This window comes from Columba livia, chromosome 7, assembly GCF_036013475.1.
Source record: "Columba livia isolate bColLiv1 breed racing homer chromosome 7, bColLiv1.pat.W.v2, whole genome shotgun sequence".
Classification (NCBI taxonomy): domain Eukaryota; kingdom Metazoa; phylum Chordata; class Aves; order Columbiformes; family Columbidae; genus Columba; species Columba livia.
This window is the reverse complement of record NC_088608.1, coordinates 35,234,067-35,247,467: the sequence shown is the minus strand read 5'-3', so window position 1 is coordinate 35,247,467 and position 13,401 is coordinate 35,234,067. Positions and strand designations below refer to the sequence as shown.

At 43.2% G+C, this 13,401-nt stretch overlaps 1 protein-coding gene across 25 annotated transcripts in view; it reads left to right on the top strand.

Annotated features, from left to right (window-relative positions):
* HDAC4 (histone deacetylase 4) overlaps window positions 1-13,401 on the top strand; it is a 228,949-nt gene that overhangs the window by 195,729 nt on the left and 19,819 nt on the right. For all 25 annotated transcript variants that reach the window (XM_065069250.1, XM_065069252.1, XM_065069248.1 and 22 more), the window contains 5 exons: window positions 1,479-1,525; window positions 9,143-9,250; window positions 9,767-9,822; window positions 10,817-10,904; window positions 12,217-12,336. In XM_065069250.1, the coding sequence (XP_064925322.1) occupies window positions 1,479-1,525; window positions 9,143-9,250; window positions 9,767-9,822; window positions 10,817-10,904; window positions 12,217-12,336 (419 nt within the window). The remainder of the gene's footprint in view (window positions 1-1,478; window positions 1,526-9,142; window positions 9,251-9,766; window positions 9,823-10,816; window positions 10,905-12,216; window positions 12,337-13,401) is intronic.

The following is a 13,401-nucleotide window of genomic DNA, read 5'->3' as shown; positions in this document are numbered from 1 at the left end:
TTCTTTAAGAGAAAGAAGGAAGGGGGTAAATAGTTCAGGTTTTTCAGAATTGTAAGCGGGCAACATTGTGGCTCTGCTGATGACTTTTACTGTAGTTGTCCTGTAGCTCTTCACTTCCAAGTCTTACTCCTTTCTCAAGGAGTGCCTTTTTTTTACACACATAGAAGAGACTTGCGAAGGAATCCCACCACTGATGTTGAAGTTATTTTCCCTAGAGGACCCTGAGCATGACAAAGATTTGCTTTGCCTTGTTTTATCAGGCAGGTTTGAAGGTGGTGGCCTTCAAGGCAGGTTATACAACTCTACCCCTGGAAGTGTTGCTAAAGCCTTTGGAAGTCTGAGCATGAAAAGTATGAATCTATCTCTTGTTTGACAGTGTAAAGCTTTGGAACCTGTTGAACAAGCTTAAACTTAGGCAAATAAGGCTGCTTTTAATTTGTGCAGAGCAATCATAAATTGTTGTCAAGAAGATAAATATCAAAATAATGGGTGGATTAGCAGTGAAAGATGTGACAGGAGGTCCGAGGCAGGATGATCTAAGAACTTTCATGTGGATCTAATCAAAGAGTGAATCCGGCTGTGCACTCAGATTAATAATACAGATGCATTAACTCCGCTTTCAGTCTGAGGGGTAACGTATGTGTCTGCGATGCGTTTGACACCAGCGTGGTCCTTGCTAACGTCCATCTGCCATCCTACCTACTTCACCCTCTACAAAGCTGGTAGTTAGCATTGAAGGGAATTTATTCTTTCAGTGTAGACATGACCAGAAGAAGAACCTGGTTTGATGGAGAGAAAAAAAAAAACCTCAGTTCAGTTTCTCTCACCATTAGTTTTCATTGACTTTAAATAGGTCTCAAACAAATTAATTTGCTCACCTGCAAGCCCAGAAGGTGATGTTACAGTTCTTACAGATGCACAATTAACCCTACAGATGGTTTTCTTTATTTTTCTCGAATTCTTAGAATGTTGAGTTTCCTCTTTCAGTCAAAACACATGCTCTGTTTGCTCGCCACCGGTTTATTTTTTGTCTCCCACTTTTATGAAGCTCATGTGCTCCAAAGTCTTCTAGTAACTGTGCAGATGACTGATAATTAGGGTGTTTTTATGATTTCCTGTCCTCCTTCGATTAAGAGGGATTAAAATGCATACACTGAGTAGTCATTGGTAGCATCTCAGTCATTTATAGTCAGCACGACTGCTTGAAATGTAGGACAGCACACAAATCTTGCACAAAAATAAGTGATTGACAGAGGGTTTTTAGATTTGAAAGGCTTTTGAACAAGCCCAAGTGTGCACATTATGTATGTATCTATCATAAGGGAACAGGGTTGGCTGCGTGTTTTCTATAAATTGCAAGAAAACCCCAGTCTGTTACTGTGTTTGGAAAGATTACGGCATTGCCATAAAATGGGACCAAAATCCAGTGCACTTTGACTTTTTGACTTACAGGGTCCGTGTTTCTTTTTTTCCTACAGGTTCTCTAACGTCGATGTTTGTCAGGCTTCCTTGCGGTGGTGTCGGGGTGAGTACTCTCTTTAATGTGTAAATAATGTCCTGTTTGTTCTCCCAGTCCCATTGCTAACAAAAATTGTTGCTTCGCATTCCACCAAGTGGGTAATCACAACCAGATGTTACCCATAAACAGGGTCTGCCTGGGGTGCGGGGTTGCAGCGACAGCCTCACATGCCTTTCTTCAAAAGCAGCGTGAAGATTTTTAAACTATTTTGGAGAGCCAAAGTGTGTGTGACATTCATAGGCATGTTTCGTCTCTGGCTTTTAGGAGGAGAAACCTCATTTCCCAGGCAGTGATATTTAATGGCTTAGAGGTTACTGTGTTTGAAAGCAACCCTTGAGTCCAAAAATGCTTTCTATGTAGAAAGCAAGATGTGCTTATCATGCTGTGTAGGTGTTTCATCTTCAGTATTTCTACTTCGTAGCTGCCTGCCTCTTGTTGCAGGTGGAAAACATATTAATAAAATAGTGATATTGAAGGGACAATATTTGGGAAGTTTCTGTAAATAATATGTTGCCGTATTTGTTTCTGGGCTACGTGGTTGTCCTCAAATGAAGAGTTTCCCAGGTTAGGCAGCGCAAGGAAATTTAAGTCTTCAGTATTTGACATCTTTCCTTTTTTGAGCTCTGGGACAATTGTGTAGATTCTGAAGGAGGTGACTAAAATAATGCTCCGACCATCATGGAAACACTGAGCATTAGTTTTCATCTGTCAGGATTCCCTATAATAAAGACTCTTTGTTGTTGTTTACTCCCGTAAGGCTGAAAAAGAAAACACTAATACCATTCAAATACCTTATGTTGAAGGTTTGCGCTGTTCTTTTCCTTTGAAGCCTGAAAACTTGAAAGTTTTGCTTTCAAGTCGGACTTTCTGTCCTAAAGTTTCTGTGGAGGGTGACAGTACAGAAAATCTCGGAGAACAGGAAGGGAAAAGAATGAGAAGAGACAATAAAAGGCATTGTGTTTGAAAATTCACAGTGGTAGTTCTTATGCATAATTGTAGCTCGTGAGGTTGAATTTAGGGGTCTGGATTCTGTTATGGAAATGAAACAAAATTGTTTTCTTCCTGAGTCTTTGCAAAATCGCTGCTTTGAAAATTATCCCGTAAAGAAAAAAAAAGAAAGAAAAAAAAGAATAATCGGCGTTTATTCATACCGCCACTGCTGAGCACTTGTAGAGATATTTTGTTTTGTATTGCAAATATGCTGCAGTCTCCTAATTCATGGCAAATTTTTGGCTGGAGTTTAAAAGGTTTGGATTTACTCTGCCCTGCAGTCAGACATGCCATTCAAAGCAAAAATTATCATTTGCAAATGAAGACTGAATGGTAACAAGTAGAGACAGTGCTGGAGCATAGCGTGCTCCCAGAAGTCTTGCATTAAATCCTAAATCAAGGCAGGAAACAACACAGCGCTGGTATTATTGATACGCTCGTAATAAAGACAGTGTTTGCAGTTAACTTACTGGTAGGATGTCTCAGCAGACCCTTAAATATTAAATAAAACATTTGCTGACTCTTGTACAGTGTTTTAGCAATCCCAACAGATATTTTCATATTTTCTAGGAAAAGCTTTTTAAAACCAGTAATTTACTAGTAATCAACTATGTGATAATCAGATTTTTCGTAAAAATTGATTTTTGTTGTTTTGCTTGGTTTTTCTTTCCCAGTTACCTCAGGATATAGTGCTGACTATTTGTATACATCAGCTGCTTTTGTGGCTGATGCAGGAAAACACGATCTTGACGGCTTTGGGGATGCCTTTCTAATTAATATGTACACCCCAGCCATTTATTTGTAGGGAAAATGAGCCCATGGTACAGAAAGACTGATTATAGCATATTAATTGCTTTGCACTCATACGTGCTCTGGACGGGTTTAAAGCATCTCCTTTGGGGTGGGAGAGACGTACGGTGATCTCACGAGGTCCTTCCAACCCCGCTTTCTGCTGTTGTTCCAAGTGTGAGTTTTGTCAAGAAAGCTGCTTTTAGCAGCGTGGTGTGTTTATTGAAGAAATAAAAGGAAAACCGTAGTCTTTGTTAGCGTGCCAGTTCTGAGGGACGACTTGCTCTTGATTCGATTTGCTATGGGAAACTGTTGGCTGAAGCCCTGTAGTGGGATCTCAGCTGGGGCCACCAAGTGCGCCTTTCAGTAGCAGATGAAAACCAAATTATTTTCTGCACCGAAGAGGATGACAAGACATTTTTGAGATGCATGTATTTTTTTTTTTCCTGAGGAAATCAGAAAAAAGTTATTTAAGAAAATCAGACACTAGGGTAAAACATCAGTTCTGAGGAATTTTAGCGTGAGAGGAGGTGTAATGTAATTCTGAGTTTCAGCATGTGAATACTGCTGGGAGACTGAGCGCATGTTATGGCATAATGAAACTATTTCCTAGTGTTCTACCAAGAGAGCTTGTTCTGCTGTTGCTTTGCAGGCTGCAGGGTGGCCACAGAGCTGGTTTGGGTGATAGAGTTTTATTTAGACTCTCCCTTGTTTGAGATTGCCAGGTTGGCAGAACATTACTCATCGCTGAGCAGTAATCAGTCGCTGTTTTATCTTTTTCTTACAAGTTGAGAAGGCTGTGGAGAGGCAGCCCTGGTGCCCTAAGAAGTTTGTGTGGGCTGTGGTCACTTCATACTGGTGAATTTTTTCCTGATGATGAAGGAGCATCGGGTGCACGTGGCGATCAGAGCACCTGTAGGATGTCATCTTGACTACCCCCTTTCCAGGGGGCAAACATGATGCCATGGAGAAAAAAAGAACAAAGTTTTTAAAAACTGGTAGAATAAGGTGGGACTGGTCCTCTCTTGGATTTATTTCTAGTTAGAACATAGGAAACAGTGGTCAGAATTATAATTCTGCAGAAATCTGTGTATTCACTGAAATGTTGCAGTGGAGGAGATGGGTCATAAGTGGGCATCCTGTGCTGATGGTGTTAAATTTATTTGGGACCATCAAAGCAAAAGCTGCCTGCAAAGAAACACGGATTGTGTCAGGTTAACAAGAAACTAAATAATAAAGTAGCACATGAAATTCAGTGTTTGATGCAAAATAATGCCTGTGGGCAGGAGAGGTCTGGCCTGGAGCAGGTGAAAGCTGCATGATTGCTGTTCCTTATAATTCAGGAGCTGAGTGTGTCAGATGAAATTATGGGTTGGAAAGCTTGAAACCAAGTCCTTTTTCTGCAAGCAATTAAATGCAATTCTCTTCCGTAAGGGATGTTATGTAGATTAAAAGAACAGATGGGTCTGAAAGGCTATGTGGAACAATTTATGGGGGAGAAGCCCATGAAGTGCTGTTAAACATCAAGGAGAAGGGTGAATTCTGGAGCTTGGGCAGCCATGAGTTCTTCTTACCAGAAAGCGAGACGAAGTTAAGGAGTGAAGACGTCTGATCGTCGCAGGAAAGGAAGAAAGCACAGAAGCACTTATCTCAACAGATGTGAGCTCTGATTTAAACAACAGTAATTTATTCCTGCTGAACTTCAGCAGCATCTGCAAGTGCAGCATGAGATCTTTTTACTTAGGACGTTACGCTCACTTCTGAGCAGTGCACACTCTTCTTAATGTATGGCTTACATGCACCAGAACACTACATAATCCAGGATAATTAGAAGAAGATTTTGGAGACAGGAGTTTGAGCTTTGAAAACCTGCAAAATAGTTCCAGCATACTTGCATCTGAATTCTTCAAAAGTCAAAGACTTGATCTTCTTATAGCTAATAACTTTGTTTTCTTTCGTGTGCAGTGTTTTCTTTTTCTGTGCACATTCTAAAAATATCTGAAGATCTAGGGATTTTTAAAAATGTTCTTAATATTTTTGACCCCTTCTAGAATATGAAATTCCATTTTCAGTGGTAAGGTCTTGATTAGAGTGTATAAAAATCTTTACCTGTGCAAGCAAAGTATGTTATTGCAGAGCAGAGGCAGCGAAAAGGACATCTGTGGAATGTAAATTAGAAGAAGCTAATTAGCAAGTCTCAGAAGAACAGAATGTGAGCACGGTTGTTTAATCAGTGCTTTAAAGCAGTGGGAGACATGGTTAGGTAAAGACAACTGGCTGGCAGCACAGACGGTGTGTGCTGCTGTTGCCCAAGTACGATGAGGGAAGAGCTTTGCAGAGCCGGAGCTGCTGTGCACCTTGTCTCTGCCCGTCCCTGTGTTTAATTTCTTTTCTGCATAGCTCTTCTGCTAAAGAAAAGATTAAAATAATGAAACGTTTTATTAGACCTTCCTAATTTCATTTTTAAATAGCTGTGTGTTAGTATGTAGCGTCGGATACAGAATGAGTAGGAACCTCATTGTGTGTATTAATAAAGACTTCAAGCTTATAAGGAAGGAAAAACTCTTTCAGCTTTCACTCTGAAACATCTTAGACATCACTCATAGATGAGAGCCTGCGTCAAGCTGTTGAGCCTTCTGCATTCCCTCGTCATTTTCTAATAACAGTACATACTGTGAAGTTTAAGAGCCTTCAACGGGTTCCAGGCGCTCAAGTCCCTCTCCCCACCTCTAAAGGAACCCTCTCTTATGGGCTCACCTGGCAGAAACGGCAGCTTCTTTATTGGAATGAGCAAGGCATTAATATTATTTTCAAGCAGACACGTGTGCTGAACAGGACAACCCCTCCTCATCCAACAGCAGCAAATGTGGAAGGCTCGGTATCTTTGACACAGTTGTATCCTCCAGCTCGAGAGAAAAAAGAGAAATATACGCTGCTGGATCAACAAAAGGCAAGAAATATGCTTCCTCTCTCCGTAAGTCCTTCCAGATGGTGAGGCTTGATGTACTGTCCCAGTAACAACTCCTGCGATGGCAGCTACATCAAAGAGCTCACAGGCAGGGAAAGCCAAATAGCGTCTCCATGTAATGAAGTTCAGAATTCAGGAATGATAGAAGGGTCAACAGCAGCCCGTGCACCAAACAGCAGCAGCTTCAGAGCTGGAGAGCAGTCCAGCCCAGGGCCACATTAATAACATTTTCCACCATGGCAGAGTCTGCGCCCCCCTGCTGCAGAGCACTGATGGCTTCAGTGGGACTGTTCAAACACTTACAGTCACACAGATGATGAAGTGCTGCCTTGGAGTAGGGCCCGGTGGACTCCAGACATCCGTTCCAGGGAAGGTGGCTGGGTGTTAAATCCTTATCTTGGAGATGTTTGCACGCGGGATGAGGCAGCGGACATCTCTGGATCCAGTCGTTCTCCTGCTGGGGTGCTGAGTGTAGGGGCATCGCTGAGTCCTTGAGATTGGCTTTCAAATCACGGGTGGCGTAATCTTTTCGAGTTACTTATTTTTTTTCTGCAGAAAGAATAGCTCTTTGAAAGCACTCTGTCTAGCCATCCTCATTCTTCTTGAAATGCTGCCAACATGAGCCCAGTTTCTGGAGACATCCAAGGGCCCAAACATGGCAGTGCTTGGCTCAGGCACTGGTGGCTTCTGCATGCGTTATGGGGAAGGCTGGCACCAACAGTCGTCTGAGGAGATCTGAGGGTCTGATGGTCCCTTAGCTAAAGCCATGCTTTGGACATGTGAATTATTCTTTTTAATTTCCATTCCTCTGGTGTTACCCACTTAGATATGCTCAAAGATGGGTTAGATACGCTCAGCCCAGAGTGCAGGGTGCAGCTGTGTCTGCCTTGAGCAGTGAGACCGAGGGCGCTGAGGTGGTCAGCTCTTAGCAAAAGGCAAGTAAATGTTCTCTGTTGCTTAAACCATGAGTGTCTCACACCCACAGGTACTGCTGGATCCTCTGGGTGAATATAGCAGTGTCGTCCTGATTGCAAAGCAGCTTGACCATCCTATAACGTTTTTACAGGGCTGCTGATGAGGAGCCCAAAGACAAGCCCTCACAGAGCACTGACGCGCTGGTCGGTGGGTAGGAGAAGCAACTTGCTCTTCTTCCCGCCTTGCTAAGGACTTTTGGAAGGACGTAATCAGATCAGTTCTGTCTCTTGTACGTGTTCAGTACTGATCCATGACACCCAGAGGTATCATGCATCACTCAGACCCCATCATACTTCTGTTCCCATGTTACAGCCCAAACTTACAGGGGCATGGGGGAGCTCTCGTACCACAAATAGTCACTGTAGGGCATTTCCGGCGATGCAGTGGCCTTCTGCAGAGTCTGAGACAGTTCGTGTATTGGCAACATTACTGCACGGAGATGGCTTTTTGGTATTCTCCACATGCTGTCTTAGCTTACTGTGACTTCAAAAGCATCCTCCGGGCAGATGCTGCCAGAAGTCATCCCTGATAACAGGCCTGGGATGGTTTCCACTGGTTTTAGCACAGCCGTGAAGGAGCTGGATCAATCTCACATGGGGTGACTTGCATCTCCCCACATCTCAGTGAGCGGACTGGATGCCAGACCAAACAAATAATCTCTTTCTTTCCTTCTGCTTTGCCATTGTTTCCATAAATAAGCTCCACACAGAGTAAAATGTGAAAAATAGCCAGTGATCCTTCACATGGAGAAAAGTTACATTTATCCTACGATGTTCCTGGGCAGCTGAGCTGTCCTGACATGAGACAAGTCCCAGTAGTCTGGCTTCTGCAAAGGCTGTGACTGAAGAAGCAAACAAGCTTGGCTTTCATCGCTGCCTGCAAGACAGCCGGGGGTGAAGCGGAGGAGATCCAGAGCTTTGGGCTGGACACAGCCCCCGGGAGCCGTCCTTCCCCTCTGCTCTCTGCAGAGTCGCCAGCTGAATGGCAGTAAAAAAAATGAACAGGCATTTCATCACGTGTCTGCAAGCGAATCCTGTCTCTGTATGGTTGTTGGGGAGAATGTGGTAAAAGCCAACGCTTCTCACTTTTTGTTTAAATTAGGACGTGATTAGGTCTTGTGTAATAATGATATGGGGATGTCTGCCTTGCTTTTTGGTCTATTTGTAAAATTTCGGAAAGGAAATATAGAGGATGTTGGTCCTGTCAAATATTTAGCACTGAAGGAAATGTCTGTAGTTAGCAGCTAGAAGTTGAAGGTCTGTTGTTAGCTTTGATGAGACAGGGTTGATCTTGCAGTTCCCCAGGGAAGCTGCTGTCAGCATAACCTTATCCTGACAGTCCTGGGCTGGCGTCTTTTAAACATCCATTATTAAACATCTTCTTTATTGTGTTGGCTTTTGTGTTTGGTTTGGGGATTTTTGTTGTTGTTTGGTTGTTGTTTTTTTTTTCTTTTATAGAATCATTGAATTATTTCATAAACCTTTTTTGATTTCATCTGGGATCAGTTCCCTTCAGCAATTGAAACAGCAATACTGATACCATGGTGTTGGTAGGAGAATTAGTAGGAGACACTCGCAAACTTACAGTGCTTGAGGTGCTGAATTCGCTCCTCTGTTACGGCACCTGAACCTTTAGCATTGCAGATCTATTGCAGGTGGTCATCTCCTGAGCATCGTTTGGTTGGATGGACACTTGATAGCAGTGATGTTACAGTCATCAGTGGGGTCCGAGCCGTCCCACCCCCAGTACTGCAAAGATCAGTTCTACAATTTAATGCATTTAGAATTAATGCATTTAAATGTAATGCATAAATATACATTTAATACATATGAAGACCTTATTTACAAAACGTGGGTCTCTGTTTCCTCGTTGTCCTCATGACTCCTGTGTGTCTCCATTAGGTCGACAGTGACACAATTTGGAATGAAGTTCACTCGTCTGGTGCTGCTCGGCTGGCCGTGGGCTGTGTCATTGAGCTCGTTTTCAAAGTGGCCACAGGAGAACTGAAGGTTGGTATGAAAATAACACTTGGCTTTGATATAGGGTCTGTACAGGACTCGTCTCAGGGCTGTGTTATGCAGGAGGTCCAGTTAGCTCCATTTTAATGGCACCATCTGGCTTTAGTCATAAAAATCTTTGAGGATATCAGCAAGTGAACAACAGGCTCCTGGTGAATGTTCTTATGCACCGATTAATAGGAAGAAAGAAACCAGAGCAGCAACTGAAATCGCTATTCCAGTGTTATCTGAGGGTCTTGCTGTTGCGTTCAGCTGGGCCAGCCCGTTTGCTGTTTCACTGACCTATGCTGTATCAGCCAGTTTCCATAAAATTCATGTCGACTTCTTCCCCCCTCCAAAATATGAGGGAGAGCATCATCCATTGCTATGATCTTGCGAGAAAACCGTTGAGAACAACTATATTGTTTCTAAGCAGAATTAACACTTCTGGCTGCTACTTCTGCATCCATCTTTATGCAGTAAACCTTTTTTGTCTCACTTCTCCATTTTCTTATATTTTGTGTGTAGAATGGATTTGCTGTTGTTCGGCCTCCAGGTCACCACGCAGAAGAGAGCACACCCATGTAAGTATGCATATGTGCTTTATCAACTTGCCTTGGTCTTTTTCTCTTGTGCGATCTGCAGCTGGAAACTAGAAAGGTGGTTTGTTAGGTTATTATTTCAGAACGTCTGCTTACTGATAATGCAAGACAGTATTGTATTCAAAGCTCCCAGTAATTCTCTGGAAGATGCTGCTTAGTGGTTTCGGGTTGGTATTTTCTAGCAAGATTCAGTGTTACAAACAAACAAAAAAAGCACTGATGTTTTTATTTGCTTTACTTTTGTGAATTGTTTTAAATTAAATGTTGATGGCTCATGCAATGTGAGGAAAGCAAGGATATGCAGCTAATAGTAGTAATAGCAAACATAACTGTGTCCTGGGGTAACAACACTAAATTAGGAGAGTGTCAGAGCGGGAAGTCTTTGCAAAGCAAAAGCTGAAATCAGGCATCTTGTGCGTGTTTAATATAACAGGGATTTTGCCATCAGGCTGTTTTGAAATCAGGGTGCTGTGCATAAATCATGTCGGCTTTGTACATCTGGCGTAACGTGTGCTGAAGTTCCATGTCTTGGGTGCTTCAGCGCTTACTGGTGGGAGGTGAGCACTGGTTGGCGAGTTCCCCTTGACCCGGCATTTTGGGGCCTCTCTGAGACATCTGCTCCCTCCCAGCCGATGCACCGGAATGCTCCAGCCCAGGAGCCTTTCCCTTCTGCTCCTCCTCACCACATCCTCCCTTCATCCCCTCTTGTCCCCGTCAGCGCTGGCACCGAGCGGCATCTCATTGCGGCACATTTGGGCGAGTTTGAAATGTTCCCCATTTCCAGAGAGATCATGAGACACCTGCTGCTATTTTGTGTCTCTGCTAAACACACGTGCGTCTTCCAGGGAGCAAAGAGGAGTGAAAGCAGAAGAAATTTCTTCCTACTGTGTAATATCTAGATGATAGATGCATTGGGACCAAGGAACTCTATAATTAACACATTTTCCTCTCTTCTCCCCCCTCTTATCATCTCCAGGGGTTTCTGCTATTTTAACTCTGTGGCAATTGCAGCCAAGCTGCTCCAGCAAAGACTGAATGTTAGCAAAATCCTTATAGTGGACTGGGTGAGTAAATGCTGGTTCTTACCCCTCAGGCAAGCAGGTGGAAATTTTTCTGGATATTTTTTTTTCCTTCTAAGATCAGCACTGATTTTGTAAGTCAGTGCAAAAAACATTGCCTGTGATATTCAAGCCAAAATTTGGGGTTTTTTTAAGTTTGTTGGGTCTTTTATTAAAGTGTTTTAATGAAAGAAATATTTCTTAAAGGGTCCATAGTTTTCAGAACAAAATTGTAATCAATAAGTATTTGCTTTCTAAAACAAGCACATAACACAGTCTCAAGGATGGATAGCTGCAAGTCATTCTCTTTTGGGTATTTTTTTTTCTGAATTTTTTGACCTTAACTGTTATGATCCATCCCAGCTTTGTTTTCGAGATGTGAGGAGTGGTTACTGAGGGACAGGCTGTCTGGCACGGCTTGACCATCAGTCTGGATGGTCTCAGTGTCCTGCCTCTGGGCCAGCGCAGCCTCTGTGCGAGTGGGCAGGCAGTCAAAAACGATCTCTAAATTGGAACAGGACAGTGAAATATTCTGCAGACAACACAGCGGAGTTGAGAAAGAGCTTGTTTGGGGTTTTGCCATGGTGATGTATAGATTTGAAAATGTGTCTGATTGATTATTTTTTTTTTCCTAGATTTTAAGACTGTATTTATGTGGCTGTGAAGGCATTTGTGTTGCTGGGTATCAGCCAAGAGTTTTGATTATATTGCCGCAAATCTCCCATGGGCTAGACCCACAAGTTAAAATGGATAAATTTGTCTTTTTGACCTATTGAATGGAGAACCTTTTCCTCACTTCCCACCAACTTTTTATGTCAGGAAGGGGCATTTTGAATACTCGTCCTGCTACAGACTGAATTTCTGCACCAAGTTAGCAATACAGTAGGGGATCCACTTCATGGGTTTCTGTTCTTTAACCTTGTTGGGTCCAGCACAACTTTGCTGGGCACTTATATCAGAAGTCACCCCACAGACCAATTGAAGATGCAGATTTAGGGTAACTAACACAGTCTCTCCATCCCCCAAGACTGGATATAAATCCAGTTCTCTCCATCCAAGCAAACTGATTCCATCCTCAGTTTTGATTTATGCTTGGGACTGTGTTTACCCCCTCTATCCTGTTTGTTAAAGAAGGAGGCCAGTTGTGCAAAGCAGTTTACTCTCATTTACGATAAACTGCTTCAGCTAGGTCAGTGAAGTGCAAAAAATGAAGCACTAGAGCAAAGAAAACCCTTCCAAATCCCAAGTTGATGGCTTTGTTCTGCATTTTTATTATGGTACTAACCTCCCTCATATAATGCAATCTCTTTCCCCAAAGGATGTTCACCATGGGAATGGTACTCAGCAAGCTTTCTACAATGATCCTAATGTTCTTTATATTTCACTACATCGCTATGATGATGGGAACTTCTTTCCAGGCAGTGGTGCTCCCGATGAGGTAAGAGTGTGGATCAGCATGGCATCCACCCGTGTCTGATAATGGTGATTCATGTGTCCCTAAAATCTCGGGGAATCTCTGCAAGGCAAGGCTTGGAGAGAAGCTCCTGCGCTCGTGCTTGTTAGTGCCCCTTTGGGAATGCATCGCCTGAGGTTTTGCATTTGGTGCCTTCTCATCCGAGTCCTAACAGCCATGGACGTTGTGTCCTGCCCCGCGAGCTGGCAGGAAAACACACACCTTGGCTAACGAGCAGAAAATGAGTCAATGCAGTTAGGGAGAACCTGTTCCAGAGGAGCCTTCTGCCAGGTGTCCCAGCACTCCGTGTACTTCTGAGAATTTCCCCCTTATAGGCATAGGTTGTTTCTTAGATGCATGTAGAACAGGTTGCCCATGGTCGTGTCACTGGTGCTTGGGTTTCCGGTCACAGCCTTGGAGTCCATCTGTCCATCTACCTTTTTCCTGGCCCTGCCGAGCCATCGCTCCCCATTGCTGCTGTGTTCGCATCACGCAACCCAGGCGCTGGGAGTTGACCACTGATGCTGCTGGACCAAATCCACCGGTTCGTGGTGGTGTCCTCAGAAGCTGCAGCAGAAGGGTGAGGCCCATGGAAGTGGGAACCCTTGCGCTCCAAACCCTGGGTGGATGCTCTGTCACATCCTTCCTTAGGGCACCGACATGTTCCCTGCTCCTCTGCCTGGCTGGTGGGCTGGGCAATTAGAATGCAGGTTACAAATGATCACTATTTGTGTTATACAATCAATAAAACCTTCGCTGTCCTGTAAGGTCCATTTGAACTGTAGCTTTGACTTAAATTTGAATTTAAAATGGGTTGTGCCTAACTAATATTTGGTCATCATCCCTCATATGTGATTTATCAAAGGGAAATCATATGGAATACTTAGTTTTGTGTACTTGGAAGCACTTCAGATTACATCTGAAAACTCCTGGAGTTCTTACCCTGTCATTTTTACATTTTCCCTTCATCAAACATTGAGGTTGCCATTTCAGTTTCTACAGAAACATAATGTGATACTGCTTCTTTGTCCTATTCGTGCATTACTATTG